General features: G+C 37.5%; 1 protein-coding gene across 1 annotated transcript; it reads left to right on the top strand.

Moving 5' to 3' along the window:
• The first annotated feature begins 776 nt into the window (after positions 1-776).
• Positions 777-25,083, top strand: LOC149821303 (uncharacterized). The gene is made up of 6 exons (XM_089981931.1): positions 777-1,262; positions 1,349-2,785; positions 2,852-3,431; positions 3,564-3,816; positions 23,707-23,722; positions 25,009-25,083. Exons 1-6 carry the CDS (start codon positions 777-779, stop codon positions 25,081-25,083), a joined length of 2,847 nt encoding a protein of 948 aa, XP_089838057.1.
• The last annotated feature ends 2,739 nt before the right edge of the window (positions 25,084-27,822 follow it).

The raw sequence follows: 27,822 nt of genomic DNA, 5'->3' as shown, positions 1-27,822 counted from the left end.
TTGAAATCATAGAAGTTCTCACTCAGCAACCACATTAGACATGATAGACTTAAAAAAAAAAGAAAAGCATGGTTACATAAATACTAAATTTCGGTTAAATCATAACTCATACATACTTGTTCACATGACACTGCACATATGTATTTTGGACTGTATCACTTACTCAGACAGTGGTAGTCTGATTCCTTTATGGTTTATTGCTTTCAGGTGAAGACATAAATGCACAATCAGAGTGAGGGCGGCGGCATCGTCAGGCGATCATGGCACTACTACTTTGCTGTTTAATGTTTCTGGATATTTGAACTTGATGTAATAAACTTTGTTATGATGGAGTAAGATTGAAGTTCATGGTAGCTCCTCATTTATCTAGTTAAATGTTAAAAAAAAAAAAATTAGAATTTTCATTAAAAATTAAATGGGGTGTTACAATTATGGTATCAAAGCGGGACAGAAAAGTAGTAGTCATGACAACCTCGACGGTCTGCCATCACTCTGTAAGTATACAATTAAATGAATTCACTAAAACCATGACCAGTTTAGTCATAGTTAACATTATTCTTGTATCTGTTAATCACCAAGATATAGAACGACTATAACGTTATTAATTTTTTTTACATGTCAATGCCAATTAGATGGCGTGGGCTAATAGGTGCAACGATATTTTGGAGACTCTACAAAACTTGGCGGGAGTGGTCGGCCAACAGGCCACGACAATGCAACAAATGGGCACTAACTTACAACAAGTGGCCCAGGACAAATCGAATGCAATCGGGACCATGTCGTACAAGAAATTCATGGATATGGATCCACCTGCGTTTGTAGGAAAGACCGATCCTGAAGCAGCGGAGTCCTGGGTGCGAGAAATAGAGAGGATTTTTCGAGTGTTGGAAGTTCCGGCCGAACGACAGGTAGATTTTGGCACATATCGCCTGAAGGAACATGCAGAGAAGTGGTGGGAAACCACTCATGCAGTGAAGTTTCAGAATGGACCCGTGACATGGCCGCAGTTTGTGGAAGTGTTCAACAACACCTACTTTCCGAAACACGAGAGAACCAAGAAGATGCAGGAATTTCTCGACCTGCAACAAGGAGAAAAGACGTTGGCGGAATACATCACGAGGTTTCACAGCCTAGAGCGTTATTGTCCCAATGTATACACGACAGACGAAGACCGAGCAATGAAATTTGCCCGAGGACTGAAAGCAGGACTCAGAAATCGCCTGTATACACGAGGGCCAAAAACCCTCGATGAGGCTATTCAGGTAAAAACAACTATTATGTTTAAAAAAAAATAATAATAATAATAAAAAAAAATCCTAAACTATATTGGTGAATGTCACCAACCCAGGTTGCTACCTTGCTTGAGGATGATTGGAAGGAAGGGCAGAAGTTCCAGAAGAATCGCCCCGGAGTGCAAAAGCCAGAATTCAAGAAGAGGTTCAGTGGAAAGAAGTTCCACCCCAACGCTAAGAAACCAAGGCATTATGGAGAAAATAAAACAGTTCAGACCCAAGACCAGCGATGTCAGAAGTGCAACCGTTTCCATCCGAGACAACAATGCCCTCGAGAGACGGGCGGTTGCCTTTATTGTGGAAAACTGGGGCACTATATCAGGGAGTGCCGCAAGAAACAGGTAGATGATGCAAAAAGGGCAAGTGGAGGTCAACAACCTCAATCACAGCAGCAAGCACCGCCATCTCAGCAAGCAAATCAGAAGAAGATGGTCGGGAGAGTTTATGCAACCTCGGCAGAAGAACTTCAGAAGGGCGATTTGGTCCAAGGTATAGTTCTCATATCTGGACAAGCCGCTTTAGTACTCTTTGATTGTGGAGCAACACATTCTTTCATATCTGTTAATTTTGCTAAACAACTTAGGGCACCCACCGAATCATTGAAGCATGGATTAGTAGTTTATAATCCCATCGGATTTAATGAACCATGTGTAAATTACATGCCAAACATACAAGTCGTGTTAGGAGAACAAACACTGCTTGCAAACCTAATCCTACTCGATATGACAGAATATGATGTCATACTAGGTATGGATTGGTTGTATGAACACTATGCCAGAATCTTGTGTAGAGAAGGTAGAGTGATCATATCCCGACTGAATGAACCAGAAGTTGGGTTTCGCCTTTCGAGACCAATTATAAAGCAGAGGATGATATCGGCCTTAAAAGCGAATAAGTATGTCCAGAGGGGAGATACTGCCTTCCTAGTGAATATGATTGGAGGTGAAGTTAAGGTCAAGATCCAAGATCTGGATATCGTCAGAGACTTTTCCGATGTATTTCCGGATGAGTTACCAGAGATACCTCCACCTCGGGAGGTGGAATTTGGAATTGATGTGGTACCAGGTACTAAGCCAATCTCCAGAGCACCTTATCGAATGGCGCCAGCCGAATTGGAAGAACTAAAGAAGCAACTTCAAGAGCTGATGGATCGTGGGTTTGTAAGACCAAGCATATCACCATGGGGAGCGCTAGTGTTGTTCGTGAAAAAGAAGGATGGATCCATGAGACTCTGTATCGATTACAGGATGCTCAATCAGGCGACGGTGAAAAACAAATATCCATTACCTCGCATTGAAGATCTATTTGATCAATTAAGGAATGCTAAAGTCTTCTCAAAGATCGACTTGAGATCTGGCTATCATCAGTTGAGAATCAAAGATGAAGACATCCCAAAGTCGACTTTCCGCACTAGGTACGGCCACTATGAATTTGTTGTGATGCCTTTTGGACTCACGAATGCCCCGGCCGCCTTCATGGACTTGATGAATCGAGTCTTTAGGCCATACTTAGACACTTTTGTCATTGTGTTCATTGACGACATATTGATATACTCAGAGAGTGTAGATGAACATCGAGAGCATTTAAGGACCGTACTGGAGACTCTACGAGAACACCAGTTGTATGCCAAATTTTCAAAGTGCGAGTTTTGGCTCGATCAAGTTATGTTCCTTGGACACGTTATCTCCAAGGAGGGTGTTTCGGTGGACCCAGCAAAGGTGGAGGCTGTAACTAATTGGGCTCCACCAAAGAATGTTAGCGAGATCAGAAGTTTTCTCGGGTTGGCAGGATATTATAGACGGTTCATTCAAGATTTCTCCAGAATTGCGATGCCAATGACGAAGCTCTTACGAAAAGGTGTGAAGTTCGTTTGGAGCGAAAAATGTGAAGAGAGTTTTCAGACCCTCAAGACAAAACTGACTACAGCCCCTGTGCTGGCGTTACCCTCGGGAAGCAGTGGATTTGTGGTATACACTGACGCTTCGGGTACTGGATTGGGCTGTGTATTAATGCAACATGACAAGGTCATAGCATATGCGTCAAGGCAGTTGAAGACCCATGAAAGGAATTATCCCACACATGACCTGGAGTTAGCAGCAGTGGTGTTCGCTCTTAAAGTATGGAGGCATTACCTATATGGTGAGCAATTCGAGATATTTACAGATCATAAAAGTTTAAAATATTTGTTTTCACAAAAAGAATTAAATATGAGACAAAGGAGATGGCTCGAATTCATAAAGGATTATGAGTTCACCCTTTCCTACCATCCAGGGAAAGCGAACGTCGTAGCTGATGCTCTTAGTCGAAAGTCGGGCAGTGGGTTGGCCAGTTTAATAAATATAGAATGGAAGTTGATAGAAAACTTTGCAGAATGGAGTCCATTCACAACAAGCTCCAGCATAATAAAAGTGAATAATCTCACTATACAACCAGAATTCAAAGAGAAGGTGATAGCGAAACAGAAGGAAGATCCTCAGTATGGAAAGATGGAGACACGGGCTCAACAAGAAGATAATGAATTCAGGTGAGAAGAAGATGGAAGCATATGGATGCGGGAAAGACTATGGATTCCCAGTGACTCGGAGTTAAGAGAAGAACTACTAGGTGAAGCCCACAAAAGCAAGTACACCATTCATCCGGGAAGTACAAAGATGTTCAAGGATCTACAACGCGGATATTGGTGGAATGGAATGAAGCGCGATATCGCTAGGTACGTCGCGAAATGCTTGACTTGCCAACAAGTCAAGATCGAACATCAGAGACCCGGAGGTATGATGCAATTGATGAAAATTCCTCAATGGAAGTGGGAAAACATAACCATGGACTTCATAATGGGATTACCCCGTACACGGAGAAAACATGATGCCATTTGGGTCATCGTCGATAGACTAACCAAATCGGCGCATTTTCTGCCGATGAGGAAGGGTCAATCATTGGAAAGCTTGACGGAGTTGTACATTCAAGAGATAGTCAGATTGCATGGAGTACCAATCTCCATTATTTCCGATCGAGATCCTCGATTCACTTCTCGATTGTGGCGACAACTTCAGTCTACGCTGGGTACCAAATTAAAGTTTAGTACAGCTTTTCACCCCCAGACTGACGGACAATCAGAAAGGACCATACAAACATTGGAAGATATGTTGAGGGCTTGCATGTTGGATTGGAAAGGTGAGTGGGATACTCACGTGGTGCTAGCAGAGTTCGCATACAACAATAGTTACCATGCAAGCATCAGAATGGCACCGTTTGAAGCTCTGTATGGGCGACCTTGTAGATCGCCAGTACATTGGAATGAGGTGGGAGAAAGAACAATTGAATCCCCTATAATACTCCAACATTATACAGAACAAATCCAAAAGATCCAGAATAGACTGCGTGCTGCTCAAAGCCGACAAAAGAGTTACGCGGATCAACGACGTAGAGAGCTAGCGTTCGAAATGGGAGACCTAGTGTTTGTGAAAGTATCGCCAACCAAGAGTGTTTTTCGGTTTGGTAAGAAGGGAAAGCTTAGTCCTCGATACGTAGGGCCATTCAACATATTAGAGAGGATCGACGAAACGGCATACCGAGTGGAATTACCTTCTCAATTCGCAAACATTCACAATGTATTCCACATATCGATGCTACGAAAGTATGTACCCGATTCCTCCCATGTGATACAATTCGATGATCTGCAAGTACAAGAGGACTTGACGATGGAGGAACGACCTGTGGAAATCGTAGATCGTCGCGAAAGAGTGATGAGAAATAAGACCGTCACATTAATTAAGGTTCGATGGCAACACCATGGGCTCGAAGAATGTACCTGGGAGCCCGAAGAAGCAATGAAAGAGAAGTATCCTGATTTATTTGTGTCTGACTTGTAACGAATTTCGCGGACGAAATTTGTTTTAGGGGGAAAGGATGTAAAACCCTGTAAAATTCAAGCCTTTTTAATAAATAAATAAATGAAGAATAGAGGTTTTCGATTTTTTTTTTTTGAATACCATAACAATGCGATTCATACATTCTAGGCAATAAACTTCAAGTTCGGGTAAGAGCGCTACAAACCAAGGGATATGCTTAAAAGAAGGAGCAAGACAACAAGAAAAGTAATAGCATTATGGGGGAGTGCACGGCCATAGGGAAGGACGTCCTAAGTTTGAAGCCTTGTATACAGAAGAGATTAGTAAAAACATCTTTTTTTTTTGAGTATTTTGACTAAAACGAAAAGAAAAAAAAAAACAAAAGAGCAGAAAAGAAAAAGGATAAGGAAGTTTTAGTCGCAGAGAAGTGCAACCAAGAAATAAATGGGCACTGGTGAGGTTGGTGGCCTCTAAGGGAGGAGAACCTCGGTTCAAATCCCCCTTTGGGCGTCAAGTTATTTTTGAGAGAATTTTTTTTTTTCAAACGGTTGGGAATCCAAAATGGTTTACCATAACTCCTCAATAAAGAGGACATTAAAAAGGGAAAGGAGTTTGCTTAATAGAAAAGAGGGCTGAACGGTCACCCAGATTTGGAAACTCCACCAGATATTTTGGGAAGACTCCCTTCCCACATTATTTTTATTTGGGAAGGGAGTGGTTCAAGGTGAGGTAGGTGAAAAGACTTCACGTTTTTTTTTAGAAGGAAAAGAAGAGTTATGCCTACACTAATGAATTCAGTTTCAAGAAAAGGAAAAGAAAACGTTTTTGGATGGAGGCTTTACAAAAACGGGGGAGAAGGAAAAGCCTTTCCTCTTCTCCCACCGAATTTCTGTATAACCCTCACCTATCTTTCAAAAAAAAAAAAAAAAACACAGTCGAGCTATTGGTGTTCCGTGGTGCTGGAACCATCCGTGACAGGGCGCAGGCCAGTGGGTGAAAGGAGCAAATGGTTAACCTCCAGTCGATTTTGTGGATTTTTTTTCTTCAAAGAGGTAGGTGTATTGTTCCTAGCTACTTATGGGTATTTCCATGAAATAGGTATGTGCGTGTTTGTTGAAATCGGATATTGAGACTAGTATACAAGGAAAATAGTTGTTGTTGTTATCTCCGTAACCTGCTGAAACAAAGTAGTGGTATAGGATTAGAAAACACTCAACAACGTGAAGAAAAAAAAAAAAAACGTATAACAATAGGACATGCGTGTTATACAGAAAATGTAGTAATTTAGCATCCAATAGTTTTGTAGTTATTGGATATCATGTTACAGGGGCAATGAAATTAACTGATCATGACATTTTTCATATTGTGTTGATGGTTTTTTTTTAATACCCATCCACTACATGGTTGTATCGAGTTTTTTTTTTCCATAAAAGAGCATCGATCAGGCTGCTTTCCTATGAATATTGTCTGAAATTTTAGTGACCACCGTGGGAGAAAAGAAGAGTGTTAAGGTCTGCAGCTATTTGCTGAACTCAAAAGAAAAAAAAATGAATGGAAATATATTATCCCTTCTACCAAACTTCCATGGCTTTGAATACTCTTGCTGGAATTGCCGGATGAACAAAGCCCATACAACCGTAGTAACTTTGATATGACTCTTATCATCTAAATTTTTTTGTTCTAATGGTACCTGAGAACGACTCTTGATATTTACATTCTTATATGGTGCATCTTTACATTATGCAATGTGCGTCTGACAATGGCCTCTTGGAATTTTGTGATAAGCTGTCCTCTTACAATGCATCCTGCTTACGCTTATGTGGTACTTATGAAGGACTGAATTAGATTTCCAAATCATAGGAGCAACTGGGATCATTTCAATGATCACATAGATATCTTAGATATAGTTTATTGAGGATTAAAACTTGAATGGTATTTTTTTTTCTCTTTCTTCAATGTATTAAAGCCCACGAAACACCTGCTTATATGACACAAGATCCAGTTTCTTCTAAACAAATGTTGTAAATCACAACCATAGGGTCAGATCTACAGAAAATTCTAAAATGTGTGAAAAAGGTGAATAATAATAGTATGAAAAAAAAAACAATAATAAAAATGAGTGATAATAGTCCGGGCCTTCATTAGTATCAAATATTTACCCTACATGTTTTTATACATGGACACCCCGATTTTTCTTTTATTGTATAACTGGTCCTTTTTACCCAAACCATGTATTTGTGGTTATGGGTCTTCATGATAATTGACTATGAAAGAGGACAAAGTGCTCGCTCACCCGAAAGAGGCAATCGCGCACGGCTCGTGGGTGGGATAAATCGAAAATTTAGGTACATGTCAAGTGAGACAGGTGAATCGGGTGAAGTACCTGGCAAAATAAGTCTTCGTGGGGTTAGCCAGACATATAATGAAGGAGAAACTAAAGGAAGACAATTAAGGTGAGAACTGGGTATACTGAAAAAAAAAATAATAAAAGGGTATATGTTACTGGTATCTCATTGGGTGTCTGGGTACACCATGGCGGTGTATGTTACTGGATTCCCGGGCTCTGGGTACACTGGATCGCAGTGTATGTTACCAGACCCATGGTCCACCTTAGAGAGGGCGGGTGGTACACACTCCGTGGGACATACTTGTATTGTGAGAGCGAGGCGTCTCACCCGGTCCCCAGTCCTCGGAGTTAGGGGACCAGGACCACCAGTGAGTCCTAGGTGGTGGGTCCGAGTCTTCTGCAGAAGAGTTATGGGTGCATCCAATGCTAGTTCTTGCCAATTGGGGATCTCTCTCGGTCGAGCATCGTGCCCCTTTTGGGTATCCGTACGGCTAGTTATACGGGTCATATGAACCCCCGTATAAATCTCGGTCCGCTACGATGTCGAATGCCTGTGCGTACCCACAGGGTAAGTATGAACTAAAAAAAAAAATTCAAACCAATAAAAGTGGTGATAACTAATGTGACCGATAGGGGTCTAGTAGAACAATACATGGGAAGTTAAAATCATAGAAGTTCTCACTCAGCAACCACATTAGACATGATAGACTTAAAAAAAAAAGAAAAGCATGGTTACATAAATACTAAATTTCGGTTAAATCATAACTCATACATACTTGTTCACATGACACTGCACATATGTATTTTGGACTGTATCACTTACTCAGACAGTGGTAGTCTGATTCCTTTATGGTTTATTGCTTTCAGGTGAAGACATAAATGCACAATCAGAGTGAGGGCGGCGGCATCGTCAGGCGATCATGGCACTACTACTTTTCTGTTTAATGTTTCTGGATATTTGAACTTGATGTAATAAACTTTGTTATGATGGAGTAAGATTGAAGTTCATGGTAGCTCCTCATTTATCTAGTTAAATGTTAAAAAAAAAAAAATTAGAATTTTCATTAAAAATTAAATGGGGTGTTACACCGCTGGCCCCCGCCCACCACCCGATGTCTACCAGGTAAATCCCTCTTTATTTTTTTTCGACAGGGGGGGCGCCTGCACCTTTTATTTTTTTTCGGCAGGGCGTCGCCCCCCATGCCTCGTTTATTTTTTTGGGTAGGGGGGCAACCCCCCTGCCTTGTTGTTTTATTCGGGCAGGGGGTCGCCCCCTGTTTTCCTGCTGGGGGTCGCCCCCGTGCCTCATTTGTTTTTTTCGGCAAGGGGGCGACCCCCCTGCTCTATCGCGTTTTATTTTTTTCGGCAGGGGGGCGACCCCCCTGCCTCGTTGTTTTATTCAGGCAAGGGGTCACCCCCCTGCCACTTTTTTTTTCCGACAAGGGGGCGACCCCCTGCCTCATTTTTTTTTCTGGTAGGAGGTAGACCCCCTGCCTCATTTTTTTATTCGGGCAGGGGGTCACTCCCATGCCTCTTTTTTTTTCGGCACGGGGGGGGGGGGCGAACCCTGCCTCATTTGTTTTTTCTGGCAAGGGGTCGCCCCCCTCCCTCATTTTTTTATTCGAGCAGGGGGTCACCCCCCCTGCTTTTTCGACAGGGGGGAGGGGGGCGACCCTGCCTCATTTTTTTTTGGCAGAGGGTCGCCCCTCCTGCCTCTTTTTTTTTTCGACAGGGGAGCGATGGGCCGGGTGGCGCCTGGCGATCGATGGGTTCCTAAACCATGACATCACCCCATGCCTGCCGCTTTGGGGGACGATCATTGCCTCTAGAGACCTCGTGCTGCTGTCGTACATCACTGGCCTACTGATTGGCCGGCCGAACTCGAGGGTAGTCGGGCCAAACGGAGAGGTGGTTGACGCCCGGGAGGCATTCCGCCTCGCCGAAATCCCGTCTGACTTCGATATTTATTCTAATTTTTTTCCTTTCAATAAAGGGTGATTCATTTTAACATAGTGTCTTTTGCAGATTTCTCAACGGATCTCACTTGTGCCCCGCCACTTGTGGTAAGTAAGTGACAAAAACAATGCAAATCGGGTAAATACCCGTGGTGAGTAAGTGATGCAAGCACATCACATGTTATTTAATTTATTGGATGCAACACTTTACTGTTCACACACTCACTTAGTTGTTGATATCTAGGACTGCTTTGTTGGAGTTTGGAGATCATGCTGAGCATGATTTTAATGTATGAGAATAAAAGTGTTCTTATTTTTAGAGTACGGATTCCATGCTAGGCATGGTATTAGTTAACGGGATATTGGATTGTGTTTGTTGCAGGTACATATTTAACATTTTTTTGATATAAATGTTTTTGATGTATTGCAATGTTTGATGTGATTGTATCCATGCTTGCATGTAATTACTTTCAATTTGATTATGACTTACATGTGAAATTGTATAATGAAAGCATACTTCAAATGAATGTATCGTGCTATGAATAGTTTGCACATGAAAATATTAAGTTATCAATGCATGCATCATAATTCTTGTGATTGTATGTCATCATATATTGCATGATAAATTTGATATTTTCTTTATCATAACATTCTGATGATTCTCTTTTAACTGGTTAGGATACTATTCGTAACATCATATAACAAAATGACTGTAAACCGTGAATGGATGTACCATAGGATAGTTGACAATGAGTTATCGCACGAATATATAGATGATATTGAAAGTTTTATTGAATTTGCAACGGCAAGTGTCAGTACAGTGGATCCTACAGGTCGGATTAGGTGTCCTTGCAAGATTTGTAAGAACAATCGATTTGTAGAACCTCATGGCATTAGACATCACATATACATGAAGGGTTTTGTGAGCGATTATCAGAATTGAACGTTTCATGGTGAAGAATTTAGAAACAATTTTGATGCACGAGTAAATGCGGTGCACAATAATCCATATATGGATTTGATATTTGATGCCGCAAGAATAGAACTTAGTTCTGTTATGGGTCCTAGTAATGTAACAACTGCAATTGATGAAGAATCACCAAACGATGCAGCTAGTAAATTTTATGATTTACTTAAAGATACTGATGAGCCACTTTATAACGGTTGCGAGAGTCACACTATCTTGTCTGCAGTTCTTCAACTAATGAATTTGAAGTCCGAGTATAATTTGAGTCAATCATGTTTTGACCATTTGTGTATGATTGTAAAGAGTATGTTGCCCAAAGATGAGAAATTGCCACAAAATTTCTATCGTGTGAAGGTTATGGTCTACGCTCTAGGTATGAGGTATAAAAAGATAGATGCTTGTCCCAATCACTGTATGTTGTATTTCAAGGATCAGGAAACCAACATATCATGCCTGTCATGTGGGCATCCTCGGTTCAAGCCAAAGACAAGAGGCAATGGTAGCACGAGATCAAAAGAAGTTTCATACAAGTCGCTCTGCTACTTTCCTATCACTCTTAGATTGCAACGATTATATATGTCTTCAAGGACAGCTAAACACATGAGATGACATACAAATAAAGTTTGACATGATGAAGACAAGATCACGCATCCTGTTGACGCAGAAACTTGGAAGCACTTTGATCATACTCATCAGAACTTTGCAATGGATGTGAGAAATGTTAGACTTGGCCTATATACAGATAGATTTAATCCATTTGAGGGTAGATCAACTCCATACTCATACTAGTCAGTATTTGTAACTCCATACAACCTTCCACCAAACTTGTGTATGAAGCGTCCAAATCTTTTCTTATCTCTATTAATCTCTGGTCCGACCTCATCTGGCTAAAATCTTGATGTATATTTTATGTGGCGCCCCAAACCCCGACTTTGGAAAGCTTGGAATTTCTAGGATTTTTTTTTTTGAAAGGGTTTAAGTGAAAAATCAACGGAAAGCATATGTGAAAAAAAAAATAACAAAGCCGCAAGTCTGAGCGGCCACCACAGATAAGTGCAACAAGTGGAAACAGTGTAACCAACGGTGAGCACAAAAGTGTAACGGTGAAGTAAAAAGGGGAAACACCCAACAGTTTAAAGAGTTTACAAATGTAAGTACAAAAGATACAAAACTGGGAATTTATCCCAACAACAACCAAAACCCAAAAACCACCAGGTACAGGAACTGCAGTCAAGTGTGTGGGTCCTCCAAGCCTTCACCGTGTATCACCGCATCCTCACTACACTTGTTTGTCACCTACATCCCCATAAAACGGGGTCAGTCCTCTTGCGAGGTGGTGAAGAAACAACCACACACACACACACACACACACATATATATATATATATATATATATATATATATATATATATATATATATATATATATATATATATATATATATATATGTGTGTGTGTGTGTGTGTGTGTGTGTGTGTATGTGTGTGTGTGTGTGTCATGTGCACATGGAAAGCGGGAAAGCTAACAAGTGTAAGTGCCTGTGTCGGGTAGGAGTAAGGTGACAAGTACTAGTCAACAAGCTATAACAACAGAGAAAGCATGTGGCTAAAGCAACTAGCTGAGCAACGAATAACTAAGGAAACAACAATAATTGTAAAGCAAGTGCTCAAGGTAGTAACAACTATAATAAGTACTGAGCAGCAAAGTAACCAAGTAACAACTGAAGCAAGTAAAGCAACTAGAGTAAAGTCCACAGCACAAGGGAAGTAGCAACTACAGTAAGTCAGTTGATTGATTAGTATTTAAGTTCTTCTGATTACTCCTTCGGGTACGCGAAGGAAACCTCGCATTCTGTGAGACATGCACCCGACGTCTGTTATTAATTGTCTAGTGTGGTAACCGGGAAAGCTACAGACCGAGTCAACCTCATGCGAGCAGCACACGACTAGGAGAAAACACTTGCATAGGCAAGGATTTCAATCCATACTACTGCAGTAGTGAGGTCCTAAGAAGGCAACCTCGACCTCCCTGACTCTGAGTGACTGGAGGCCCAAGGACGCTACAACTTCTGTCAAACACGTATCGTAGTAACGACAAGTCACTCAGAGTTGTACCATCTACCCTCTCCCAAGGTGAACCATTTTGTGAATGGGGCGAAGCAAGTTTATCTTTCTTAAGGCTCATGTTCAATCATACCTCACAACGAGGAATCTGCCTCATGGTCCCCACAGGGTACGCAAAACGAGGACTTGGCCTGCCCATCAATGTGCTCAACCTCACACGGCCAACGGAGCACACCGCTCGTGAAAGCAGTCAAAACACTATATTATTATTATTTTCTGTTTTAGGATATATCACACAAGAGTCCACACAACACAAGGGCCACTGCCTGAAGACTCCAACTGAGCCTACAACAAAACATTTCAATATTCATACCCTATGGTGTTCAATTTTCTTTCTCTTCATTACATAAGGTAAGTGCACCTAATGCGTCACCAATGCCTCAATGATGTACCTCCTCAGGGTACACACTACTCAATAACAGTGTCAGGATGTGCTAAGTGCAAAGTGAAGGAATATCACATGTTTCTATTATTTGCACAAGTATAAACAACAGAGGCATTACATGATATTAAACTGCACTATATTGAATACTTCAGTGTTATGATTGCATTCATCAACATTTTCATACTCAAGGGTTCGAAATTGAATTCATCTAAAATTCCATCTTATGGGAACAACATTAGCTATTTCCAAGGTATGGGGTGTCGCACCTGCGGACCCGAAGCAAGAATATTTCAACTACACTTGTAATTCAATGAAGCTTCCAAATATGTGGATTTGCAATAGTGTTCGTCGGGGTTCTTTAACTAAGCATTGTACGTAACTCACGGCATAAGGATCTTCCTTACGCAATATGACACACTTACGTGTTGAAGGTGATATTGGAATAATCCATTTGATGGGTATTACATTGGCATTGCCACGGTTCGGGGTGCCGCGCCCGCAGACCCGCAACAAACTGTTGCCAAAATGAACGCAGGGCCACAATATGCAACTCCTACCTAGATCAGAAAGTGGAAACAACTAAGGAAAACACAAGGACGGAACACCGGAGTGTCGCGTGTCCATACGGTCATATCAAGTAATCATTTGAGTATTTGACAAGTAGGTGTATACTTAGCTATACCTATGTGTATGCGTATTTACATACGTTTCCCATGTCATTGCACGAAATAAGATACGACCTTACATGTATACATATATATACGTATATGTACATATACCCATACTCATTCGCACCCAAAATACATGTCTATATATGTATATACACTGGCATATATATATATATATATACACACACATATACATATCGAATTCTTTAAAACCTGAGGCATGAGTAATTATGCCAAAACCCTAACTGAGTGCACGGAGGGTGAGGGCAAAGCAATCACTAGTTGAAACGACTGTGGTTCAACTTGAAGTAGCCACGGACTGGGTTTTTAATGGGGTAGAGTGTTAACAACCACACTAATAGCATACGGGTTGCAAGTGTGTCAATACGAAGTTCCACACACTTGCCGCCAACCATCTCTAACTAATAGGATGGTCTGGTCCTATGGACCAGGCTGTCGTGCCTACCATCAAGGTCTGGTCCAACGCATGGATTGGGCCATACCTGCTAAGGGGGTTCGATTGGTGCTGACTCAAGCCTCGACAAGGGCAACCCGTTATCATGTGCAAGGGGACTAAGGTCGACTGAGGTGTCTGGTCCATAGGACCAGACTGCAGTCACGACATGCTAAGGTCTGAACCCTTCGGTTCAGGCCAAAGCCCAAAGGGGCTCTGCTGAAAGAGAGGCCCGGAAATGTTAAGCCTTAAGCAGTTGGCACCCGACTCCAATATGCATGAGCCGCGACTAGCACTAGGCGCTAGCTGGGCTGCCATTGGGTTTAGGTCTGAACCATGGTTCAGACCTGCGCCCACAAGGTACTCACAGGGTACCACGAGTGCTCAGCACCCAGGTGGTGCGCACCCGGCTCCAGCCGAGGAGGGTAACAGCTGGGCTATGCTCATGCCACGGCCGGTCCAGTCCAAGCTATGGTGCCGGTCTGAATCCAGGGTTCAGACCGGCACCTAGCCTAGTCGAAAACCCAACCAAAATAAGGAAGAACAAAGGTATAATCGGATGGTCTAGGCACAAAAAAGGAAAATAGCAAATAAGTATTAAGTTACGTAAGCTGGGCGCCTAAGTGCTACGCGCGTACACAGGTCATCCGAACGAGGCTCAGCTCTAATGTCTGGTGAGCATGCTGGTTGGAGGGTCTGGTCCACTGGACCAGACCTTGCGCCACTCCCAACTCACGATCAGAGGTCCAAAGGGGCTGAACAGCCAACCCAAAGGGGTCTGGCCTTGAACAACTGGGCTTACCTGGTTGGTTAGACCATGTGGTGCTCTGGTGCGCCAAATGAATGGACTCAATCGAAAACCAATGAGGGTCGAAAATAACAAAAAAAAAAATAAATAAGAAACCGGCGTCACCTTGTTGTTGGAATTGCCTAGGGGTTCCACTCTCAAGCAAGGCTGGTCACGACGTGACCCAAGCCCAAAGGTAGGGCTGCAACAGCAATCCCAATGTGTTGGGACTGGGTCGAGCCCAACACTTCAAGAAGAGAGCAACAAGGGAAGGAAAAAAATGCCAGTGGCTGGAACGCACCAGCTGACGTTCCAGCACCTCAATAGACCATCAGACAGACCCAGTGTAGGCTGGACGAGCTCGGCTCGGTCCAGCACACCCAGAGATATCGCAAGGTCCATGAACACACTGGCAGAAAGGAGAATAGTAACAACATTGTATTAGAAAGGTAAACAACAACTAAGCATAGAAGATGATTAAACTGAAACAAGATTATAAAAAAAATAAAAAGGAATAGAATGCAATTTCATGCAGCAAGGTATTGATGCAGAAACCATGGTGATTCAAGATTTTAAAAAAAGAAAACAACATCATTTAGACTAATCCACCTTCTTGGGCTTGCATGCATTGATGCATAGCGTCATTGGCTTCATGTCAATCCGAAATCATAGGATTAAGGTGAGTCTTCACCTTTGCTATTGAAGAAGATGAAAGAAGGTTGAGGTGTTGCAGCTTCTCACGCCCAAGAGAGCCCGCGGTTGGAGTGAGGAAACTTGAGAGAAAAGAAGAAGTTTGGGAGAGAGAGAGAGAGAGATAGGAAAAATCGCCCACTAGAGAGGGGCCCATTTTTTTTTCTAAAGTTTTTATAGAGGTTGAATGAAGGTTTGGACGGCTGGGATGTAATCCCTCCAAGATGGAGGGTTGGGGAGCTCCACGCCCCCCAACAATCAATGCATGTTGGTCTTTCAAAAAGATTTTGCAGAATTTCAAAAACGCCATTCATTTAGAGCCTTAAAACTTCAACAAATAACAAGGGGGCGCCCTTGGCTGCCACCCAACGTGCCCAATAGTTTTAAGGATTCAAAAGCCTTTAAAATTTTTACAAACCTGCCATGGGGCGCCAGCCCCATGGCTCCCTTTTGAAAATGGCGCCCCTTATGATGGAGCCTAGGCTTCATCATGAGGGTGTTGGAAAGACCCATGGCCAATGAAGGCCTCTACATAAAATCCATGCAAGAAATTTTCAAAATTTCCATCCAGCTGGTCAGCCTTGACCAGCTGGTCAACCAAGGACATGGACGTCCACTATAGGAGTCGCCCATGGGTCTTGGATCTACTAGGTGCTCCGGATCCAAAAACCAAAACCGCATATCGTGTAAGTCATAAGAAAACACTTATTTAATGGATTAAAATAATAATTTAATTCCAACAAATTATTTTATTCTCTTTATAACCTTAATTAATGTAGAATGGTTGATACTTCTTGAGAAAATAGTCTTTCGTTCGTAAAATTAAGCGTTCTAAGATTCGGGTCCAAAATTAAATCAAGACTCGTAATTCACATGCACTGATGAGGTTCTCTCGTCGTTCGGATCACCAATTCGGGGTGTATCACTACAGCCCTATTCCAAACTTACCCTAAAAGTTTCAGAGGTTGATTCAATCTGGATTTCCCGAAATCGCTCTTTTTACATAAAATTATGCGATTAACCCAGTTCTCAAAATAAGCAAAACTTTAGAAGTTGCCAAAACATAAGAATTCATCGATTCCCATATAATTACACAATATACATAAAAATTAGAATCATGGATCTTACATTTTAGGCCATTGATTGATGAACTAAAAGTACTGTGGGATGACGGTGTTACCACGTACACACATTTGTGCCCACACTAATTTGGATTTGTGCGCACACATACACACATTTGTGCATTCTATTTACTATTTTCATATGATATTTTATACTAGTTTTTAACCACAAATATCTTCATGCATTGTCAGACATTGATTTTTTACCATCTCTCAAATCAAATCTTGGTGCTTTTATTATATTACTGAACCACCATGATGGTAGATACTTGATTTACATAAATCTTATATTCAAAAGCAAAGTTTAACATTTGAGTAATTTTTAGCGTGTTTTTTACTATTTTCATTTGTTAAAATTGACTCCAACTGATGTTTTATATCGTTTCTAAACCACACTTACCTTCATGCATTGTGAGCTATTCATTTTTTACCATCTGACAAATCAACTGTTGTGGTATATCAGAAATGATAAAATCTTCTAGTATAATAAACCATATTAAACATATTTGTACCATCAAATCTAACATTAGATTCATATGAACAAAGAGTGTGTATCTCCCTCTCGGTGTGTTAATATTTTCTACCGTGGTAGGTAAGGAACCTTACAGTGAAAAAGTGTAGTATTTTAATTGCATGTTCACCTACATATTAAGTTTAGTAGAAACTGAGCTTTGGATCATATTTTTATTTTGACTAAATTTTACGAGGATTAAAAACTCAACAGCCTACAATATACAAAATTATATATATAGTATGGTGTAATGTCAAACTCACAAACATTTTGACATTACGTCGAATGCGCGCACCGCTGATTAGCAATGTATGTGTGTTATTAATAAAAAAAAAGATCTTTGCAGTTGACTGCTGCTAAAGGTCATTTTTCCACCATGGTCTTTAACAGCGGTCAACACTAAAGGTACTTTTTTAATACAGTACGTGTGTGTTTGCATGTCTGACTTGGGTTTGATTTTTTCGGGGTCCGACGTTGCTCTCTCTCTCATATATATATATATATATATATATATATATATATATATATATATATATATATATATATTAGTAATGATATGGTGCCATGAAAGCACCTCCTGCTTTATATTAGCCATAGTGCATGCAGAAATATGGTTGGGTTTGGGTTGCACTTTAAATATGCATATAACTATTTTAAATGGTAGATGCATGCATTGCAAATTCCCATTAAAAGGAAAACCCAACAATATTTAAGGTAGGGTTTACTTTCTTAAATGACTGATCTCTCTCTCAAACATGAATGCATACCTGGATCTCTCTCATCCTTTTTTCTCTTGCACACATTACATGGATGATGGCATGGAATCCCATACATCCATGTTGAATGTCCTTTTTTGGTTTTCTAAAAAAAAAACTCTTTCTTTTGTAAAGCCTTCCTCTTTTCCAAAAAAAAATCCAATTTGGCTAATGCCTAGCTAATCATATCAGTCACGACAACTCAAGCAAGTCATATTGGACCATTGCACAACATGACCCAAGTCGTGACTCACTCGGTTTGTTGAAACTGAGTTGGGTTAATGCCACCTACCAAATCATATTGATCACGCCAACAAGTTGTGACAATGATGTTTAGAAAAACCGACCAAGCGAAATATTTAACCAGAGTGTCATCAGAGTGCGACAACCCACCAAGCCATGGTAGAATTAATGGGTAAGATTGGACTAATTCGTATGTCTATATTTTTGTTTTTAAAGCCAAGCTGGGGTTAGGCAGAGCCTACCAGATATCTCTTAAGCCCTATGTGACAGGGATTCAAACATGAGCTTGGAACAAATCGTTGCTTGTAGCTTCTCAAAATTTTAACCCTTAAATTTTAAAGATTTTTTTTTAAATAATGAAAAATCTTTTTTCTTTGGGTTAAATATTCTGAGCGAATTACAATACAATCAATTATCATAACTGAATGAGTATTTTGATAACAATAATTATTTTTTCAAAACTAATTTCGAAAAAGAAAAAGACTTCTCAACACCGTCTGATAAAAAATAACATATTTGCATAAATATACGATATCAGAATACATTCAAACACAACCATAGATATATCAATCATGTAATACCCATCTTAACATACTATAATATAAAAATCATACTAATAATTAAAATAATAAGTTAATTTAATGCACATCCACTCATGCTAAGATTCACGTCAATACAATAAATTATTCATATGGATAAACATTTACAAAATGCATGAACATATACAATATGTATTAACTTACCATTTCAGTGATGTGAGTCCTTCTTACATGAATAGCTTTTTATCTTCACTTATTATTTTCTTGCTTAAATGATGCATGTCATGTTCTATCAATATGCAATTCACGATTTTGTTTCACTTGCTAATATTTGTTTGTGGGTACAACACAGATTCTCCTAGATGAAGGTACAACTTAGATTTATATTTTCAAATAATTATGTCTTATTAACCTGCGTGATGCCCCAACTGTGACTACTCTAGAGATAAAATATAATTTTATAGAGAGAGTTTTCAACTCCTGCAACCCGATATATCAGATTTTTCTCATGAGTCTTACCTAACACACCGCATACATATCGTGGTAGTTCTCTCAGTTACGAGTCTTGTGGATGGGGGACAAAAGCAACCTTCTGTGCTAATCCAATATTTCACAGAACTGCAAGTACCAAGCTTACTCTCTCAATAAGTCATAAAAGAATTAATTTTAATTTTTATTTCTTAATTAACTCCCTTGTTAATAGTGCTAATGCAAACATGCAACCATATTCAGGGTTTATATGAAATAATAGTCATGGCACTCAATGCATGCTTTTGATTAGTTTATATCATAAAATCAATAAAAAAATATAATCAATATGCATGTACACAGTCAAGGTAAGCTAATCTTGATATTTAAGCATGCCCAATACAATCAATAATGAAATGCATTCAGTTAACATACATATCAGTTCAATATCCTATTTAAGCATCAATAAATATGTTATATAAAATAAAATACAACCTGACATCAACACATGTCATACTATGCAGTTCAGATCCTTGTTAACCCGAGTTTGGAAAACCTACCAAAAATCATAAGAATCGAATTTAACCTTAACATGTTTATTGGGATTGCCCCATCATCTTAGAAACACAGTCTAATAAACAAAATTACAAAATTTGTTGTAATAAAATAAAAAAAATGTTGGGACTGAACCTTATTCAGAAAAAATATCAGGCAGTTCCTGCAACTGCAAAAATTTATTTTGGTTTGAGAAATTTCTTAAGATTTACAGAAACATCTTTTGACAAAATTATTTTTACGAAATCTTGTTATTCATGTTACCTTTCATCCAAAATTTTTACAATTTATTTTGATTCGAGATATAGAGCTTTCAAAGTATTTAGTCGGAATAGTCCTGTTGACAGGGCATAAAATCTATGTTTTGTTATAATGGACGTTTTGGCCTCAAAATTGAACCAAACAGGATAAAACAAGATTCTAAATTCAAGTCCTGGATATATAAAATACTCTAGTATTTTTATTTTTATTTATTGACCTTATTTTCATAGAGATATTGATTTTTTTCTAAGACTACTCAAAATAAAAAATAAGAATAGAATAACTCAGATCCAAACTCATGCAAGATCTATTAAACAAGAACAAGAATCATGGTGAAACTCATATAATCATGATTTTTGGATGCTTTAAACACATTTACAACATCATACAATACATCTTTGATTATATTTATACTAATCTTGCTAAAACATTAATAAATATAATCCAAAAATCATAAAACTTTCATGAAATATCTCAAATACAATTTCATTTATGCAAAAATCACAAGAGACATAAAAATAACATAGAATCATGAATTATTTATACAATAACATGTTGTTTAATCATGCTATATATGTTCTAATGTACCATATATGATCAGATTAACTTTCTTTATCATAAAATATCAAAACCCTAAAACATTTTTGGCAAAACCTTATTCAAAATATTTTTTGTGTATTTTTAACCAAGATCTATGCAAGAAATATATTTACAGCATCAAGATCTATGAAAAAATACTCAAAAACATATTTATACATTCATTATTCATGTTGAACATTCAAATAAAATATAGATCTATCTATTCACACGATTTTTGCTTTTGGGAGTTTTGAAAATAGTTTTTTATAAATCGTTTTCTGAAAATCGATCTTTCCAAAATGCCATTTTGGGTTTTTGAAAATCTTTTTCATATATATCTAATAGCAATAGATGTTCTAGAAATAAATTACATGAAGATCCAAACCCTAAATAAAAAAGAGGGTATGCTAATGCACCCCAAAACCGAACATCATAAAAGTAGAGATTTCCTACCGAAAATGCGCTTCTCGTAACAATACTGTCACTTTTTCCTCCACTTGTACCTTGTTTTGGGCTAGATTAGACCTTCACCATGGTGGTTGGAGGTCTAGACTTTCCTAATAGCTTGGTGGAAGAAGAAGGGAGAGATACATATCCCTATCATGAGGACCTCTATTTATAGATGTACCTAAGCAAGAGTCTCATCTCTAATATAAAAGATTAATATCTATTAATTTCTTTTATTAATAAAATAAGTAAATAATTTACGGCTCCTAACTTATTAAATTTTGAAATTAATTAAGCTAGAAAAGAAAGGTGGGGTCTTCTTACCCTAGTTTGGGCTCTTGTGACATGGTAATCTTTCGAAAGGCCTACAGACCAAAAAACTCAATAGAATTCAATGTTGAAATAGTCGACTTGAAAGCCCTCAAAATGTAGATCGTCATGGTGGTCTTAGATTTAATCATACATGTATGGATTCACAAAAACATTTAGTTGACGCTGAAAATATTGATTTTTGACCTATAATTAGGCATGAACTTCAGTCGATGATAAAATGCTTAAATCAAAACCAATTTAGACATGTAGATAGTTGATTTTGATGCCATTAAAATGAGAAATATTGAGGTCAACTTCGATTTAATAGGTGAGGTACGTATTAGCTGAATTTTTTATTAAAAGAATAATGACATTTTTTGGAGCATCTCACCCTATGGGTTTAATCCAATGATATTAGATACAAAAATCCTGAGTCATATCTAATCCAATCGATTCCTAAATTGATCCAAATGTCATGGATTATATCCAACCTAATTGGGTTAGATCTAAAATGCAGTCCAATCAATTTTAAACAACCAAATATTGAACCTTATCCAAGTTGAAAAACCCAAAATGGAGGCCGGTCAATTTTAAAAATTGTATTTTTTGTACAAACCCATAATTGAAATCGCCAAATATGATCTCCTACGAGATCTACGGCTCACAACAGACCTAACTAGAGTCCTAGTTCAATTTAAACTCTTAAATTTTACTTGAATTTAACCTAATTTAACTCTAATTTAACTTGAATTTCGCTTGATTTAAAAGTTAAAACAAATTTCACAGGTGTTATACTGCTTATCACATGGGATACTGATCATGCATAATATTTGCATTTTATTAATCATTATTTATGCATGATCCATGTTAAAATCGCTCTAAAAATCCATTTTTATTGTTAGTTTTGAGAAACCGCATTGAATTGAATTTTATCAGAAGATCGGGTTTTCAAAGCTTTCCCTACGGTTTTAGTATTTTTATTAGATTTAGATTTTCTCAATTGTAGCTTAGTTAGCTTAGGTTTGTATTAGCTAATTTGTAATTTTTACGAAGTTTGCTTCTTAGACAATAAAACATGTTTTGCTAAAGTGGGTCTTTTGAAAATTATTGAAGATTGTTGGACTGGTTTTGAAAAAAATTGTTTTACCCTAATATAATATTATAAATAGTATTATACAGCAGAAAAAGAACGTTTTTACCTGGTGGATTGCACGACTCTCTCTCTCTCTCTCTCTCTTGCGTCCTCTCCCTTTTCCTTTTCTTGTTCTTCTTGTTGTATTCTCCAGCATCGGTTCTTCCAGCTTCTTCATTGGGAAGGTGCAGCAATAGCCAGGATTAATCAGTCTTTCCTCAACCCATCTAGCCGACCTTGGTAAGTCCTTCTTTCTACCCATCCTTGTAGCATAGGGTTGGTGCATGCCTTCTTTCTATTTTTCTGCATCCTCATTGCCTGTAGCATACATTGAGATCTTGATTTTTTAATTTTTCTGCATATAGGATAGATCTGATTGCATATTTTCTCTGATGTTAGCTGGATCATATAACTTTGTGTTGCGGCGTCTTTATTTATTGATTTCATTACCAGTTTAGAGCATCAGTTTTATATTGTTTTATGTTATTACATACTTTTAGATTTCACATTTTCTTTATTACTGGGTTGTAGTTAGTCTGTGTGTTTACTGTTTTCTATTAGTTTCATAGTTAAATGGTGAATTAGCTATTAGTTGTTTTTATTTCATTAACAGTAGACGTTAATTGATTTCTTTATTCATTACATTAGTCACAAGTCAAGTCAGTAGTTATTGGGTTTAGTATATATGTTATTAGTTTTGATTCATCACTTAGGTATCTGTTTACAGTGTTTTATAATTGCATTGACGTCTTGCATTAGCCGTTCTTTGTTTTAGGCATTAGTCACTCCAATCCTTATTTGTTTTAGTAAACTATTCAATTTTAATATGGTTTAACATTTGGTGTCTCATTAGGCCATTTAAGCACATTTTAATTATTCAATAGCAAATAGTTTATTGATTAGTTACAGCAGATGAATTTCTTTAATCATGTAGTTAATTCTTTAAGTTCTTTTTAGAATATAATTTTAGTGGGATTATACTCAATTAGGCTAAGTTAGATCATACATTAGGAAATCTATTTAGTTCACGATTTTCTGGTTTTAAATTGGTTAATTGGTTGCTAGTTAAATTTGTTTTGACATTTTGTCTTTTAGTGTTAGGTCGTTAGATTAGTTTTCTCGTAGCTTAGTTTATGTTTAGTTTAGTTTAGTCAATTCAAATCTCATTTTTGCTAAATATTTTTAGTCATTGGTTATTAATTTCTTGTTTAGTTTCCTCGTACTGCTTTGTTTTTGTGTTTTGTGTTTTGTGTTTTGTGTTTTGCAGAGAAGCACTTGAACGTGTGAGAGAAGCAATTTCGAGCCCTTAAAAAAAAAACCAAAGTTCAAGAACACATACATTACCTCAAGAAGGGACAAAAAGCCTCAAGCACTGAAGACTTGCCTTTCTTTCTAGATTAGGCTTTTATTTCATTTAATTCAATTCAATTGGGTTTGTAATAAGGCACTTTAATTAATTGTTTAAGCCTTCTGCGTAGGGCCATACTCTCGTAGTTAGTTAATTATTTAATCAATTCTTTTCATTTTGGCAATAAAGAGTAGTTTAGATTATGTGTTCAAATACGAAGTATCTCTCGTTCCTTGAGTTCGACCCGGACTCCACCACTCGTGCGAGCCGGTTTTTATATTTTTGGTGTCTTGCTTTCCCTGGATTTTCATTAAAAATATTGTTTTAAAAATGGTTTTCAAAAAACTCACACCAGATACTAATTCGTACATCTATTCTCTATATGCTAAATTCTATTGTTAGCCTATTTTTATTTTTCAAAGTACATCTAAAATCAGAGCAATGCAGAAAGCAATTATAGAAAAAGGCCAAAAACAAAATATAGTTACAGTGTTCTAGAAAGGGAGCCATGATTTAACCTTCTTTTGCATGCACTTAATCATCATGGAAGAGGGTGCTAAACCCTCTAGGGAGTTGCAAAGGAGGTTAAACTCCCACAAGAAGGAGGTGGTTAAGAAGAAAGTAATCAAGTGTTTAGACGCTAGGATCATATATCCTATCTTCGATAGTCAGTGGGTGAGTCCAACTCAGGTTGTTCCTAAGAAATTTGGGCTCACTATGACCACTAATGACAAAGGAGAAAGTGTCCCTACAAGGACTACCACAGGGTGGTGAGTTTGCATTGACTACAAGAAGTTGAACAATGCAACGCGAAATAACCATTTCTTGTTGCCGTTTGGTGTAAGTTTTATGAAATAGATTTTTAAAGAGATACTTTTGATAAAAATATTTTGTGAAAGCCAGACACTAAATAATAAAAATTGGCTCACACTAGGGTGGGATCCGGGTCGAACTCAGGAAATGAGAGAAGAAACTTTGTATTCTACAGGATGACAAGCTTTATTACCTTTAAAAATAAATAAGTAAAAGTAAGTAGCTATTATAATGAATTGCCTTCTTATAGAGGGCTCAAAAAGAATAATAAATTGTCTTATTATAAGCCCAAATTAAAAATAAATAAATGACCCTAGTCTAAAAGAAAAAAAAGGGTCTTCAGTTGCTTGAGCTTTAGTCCCTTTGATCTTCATTGCTTATGTTTCTCATACATCTTAATATGATCAGTACTTTGAGGAGCCTTTTAGAGACCTTCAGGGGACCTTTGAGAGATCTCAGAAGGCTCTTCAGGGGCACCTTTGAGAGCCTATCACACGTATAACCGCTTCCCTGCAAAACAAAATGATAAAACAAAAACAAAAACCAAGAAAACTATGCTAAAATCTATGGTTAGTTTGATGAAAAATCAAGAAAACAAGACTAACAAACTAATCTAACACCTATAACAAACTTGTAATAAATAACTAACATGTAACAACTAAGAAACTAACATGTAACAAATAAACTAACTAAATAACAAACTATGTAACAACCTAACTAACTAGAAACAAATATAAAACTAACTAACTAATCTTGAAACAACTAAAGCAAACTAAAAATATTAACACAAGAAAATCGTGAACTTGATTAACTAACTTATTGAAATATAATTAAATATAAAATAAAGGAAACCAAGTGCTACTTCTAAAATTCTAAAAGTTGTGATATCAAAACTACTTTAAGTAATGATTAATTTCAATTTAACTAATTAAGAACTACTCTAAAATGAATGCTAAATAACTAAATCATGAAACACTTTGATTAAAAGAAAACAAACTAAACAAAAGACATGGAATAAATAAATCTAATCTAATGTATTGGACTAACTTAACAAGCAACATATGCAAGAAAAGAGAAAAGGACTCACTGAGAATTAAACATGAACTGTACTATACTGAATTCCTAACTAACTAATCATCAAGAGAATAAAATGAAAAACATGATCAGATCCACAATGACATAATAAATAAACAAACTATAATGCAAGAAATAGACAATATGCAAAACGCCTAGGCTGAAAGTTCTAAAAAGATTTATACCCAAAAAGTGTTGACAAATCTTATCAATGCACGATAAAAGTTTGCAAATCGCGATGGGTTCATGTGGCTGACCTATTAAAATTGGACGATCAGGTCTGATCCAAAATTTGGATTGAGATACTCGGCCAGTTGGTGTCAATTTTAAGAAATAAAATTTTAAAATAATATTTTCAATAAAAACAATGTGAAAGCCAGACACCAAATACTAAAAACTAGCTCGCACAAGTGGTGGAGTCCGAGTGGATCTCAGGGAACCGGAAAAACACTTTATATTCCACAGAAAACTAATCTACTCTTTATTGTCTTGAAAAAATAAAAAAATTAATTAACTAAGAGTGCAGTCCTCGGTGGAGGGCTTAAACAAATAAAAATAGTTAAGTGGCCTTATTACAAACCCAATGAATTAAATAAATAAAATAAATAAAATAAATCCTAAACTAAAAAGAAAAGTGAAAAAGGTTCTTCAATGCTTGAGCTTCTAGTCCCTTTCTTGAATTTGATTTATGTTCTTCTTTGCTTATTGAGGGCTCCCTGAGGGGCATGAAGGGTCTTTTTAGGACCTCAGAGGGCTCTTTAGGAGTACTTTTAAGGGCCTACCGCATGTCCGACCACTTCCCTGCAAAACAAAAACATAAAATGAGCAGAATAAAGCACAAAGATATTATCAAAATCTACTATTTCAAACAGGAAAAATCAAGAACCAATCTAACAAACTAAACAAACTAACTATCCTGTAAGACATAAACTAACATTAACAAACTAACTCATCTAAATGACAAAATAACTAACTAACTAAATAACAATCAAGAAACTAATTAATGTAACAAACTACTCATAAATTATGAAACTAACAAACTAACTAAACAACAACTATGAATTAATTAAAAACAAACTAAACAACTATTAAACAAACTACTTATAAAGAAAACATGAATAGCATTAAGTTAATTAAGCATAAACTAAATTAATAATTTTACTTAAAGCAAAGTGTGACCAACACAAAACTAACCACTGAATCTAGACAACCAGCGACGTTAACTACTAAGCTACTAACAAAACTAAAATAAATTTAACTATTCTAGCTACCATAACGATGAAATATTGAATAACCTTGCTGATAAAAAAACCTAACCTATGGCTAATGCAAAAACGATAGTTGATTCAATCCTAACTAATGTATGAACTAACTATTTAAAACAAACGTAAGAAAAAAATTTGTTTATACTAACTGATTATACTATGAACTTAATTGCTCACTATGCAAATCATTAAAACAAAATAACTAAACTATAATGTAAGACACTTAATTACGACTAATCTGAGGGGGCTGCACTAACAATTTAAATTCTAAAGGGAATTAACTAGCTACTGGTATTGTTGCAGGCTTAGACTTTTAATTAGCTTAAATTGTTCACGCACGGTAGTACATGAATTGCTTAAAAATGCATAATTTGTGTGAGCAGTTAGCAATCGGTTGGAGGGAAATATATCCAGCATAAGAATTTTTTGAACCATATTTGTGCTGACTTTTGTACACCCGACCCTCCAATGTTGATATGAAGTTATTGATTATGCAAATCAATAGGACAAGTAAAACCGTGATCTGCGCACTCAAGGAACTGCTTGATCGGTTCTGTCACAATGACCAGTTTGATTGTCGGTTTCACGCAGATGATACTGCAACACCGTGTATTCTAAAAAAAAAGAATTACTCTACGCTACATGTGAATCTAAAACATGAGTATAGGGTTGTAACAACTAAAGAATATATATATATATATAACCTAAATGCAGAAACGTAAAACAAAAGCAACCTATCCTATATGTTATGTGAATAAAAATAAACAATAAGATGTATGCAATGAAAGAAAATGAGTATGATAGTGTATGCACTCAATGAACAAAACAAAAAGATCTAATCTATGCACCTAACGTAAAGAGAAGAGGGAGAAGAGGCAAACCT

This window comes from Nuphar pumila, chromosome 12 (genome assembly GCF_984573655.1).
Source record: "Nuphar pumila chromosome 12, dmNupPumi1.hap1.1, whole genome shotgun sequence".
NCBI classification, from domain to species: domain Eukaryota; kingdom Viridiplantae; phylum Streptophyta; class Magnoliopsida; order Nymphaeales; family Nymphaeaceae; genus Nuphar; species Nuphar pumila.
This window is presented reverse-complemented; position numbering and strand designations above follow the sequence as displayed.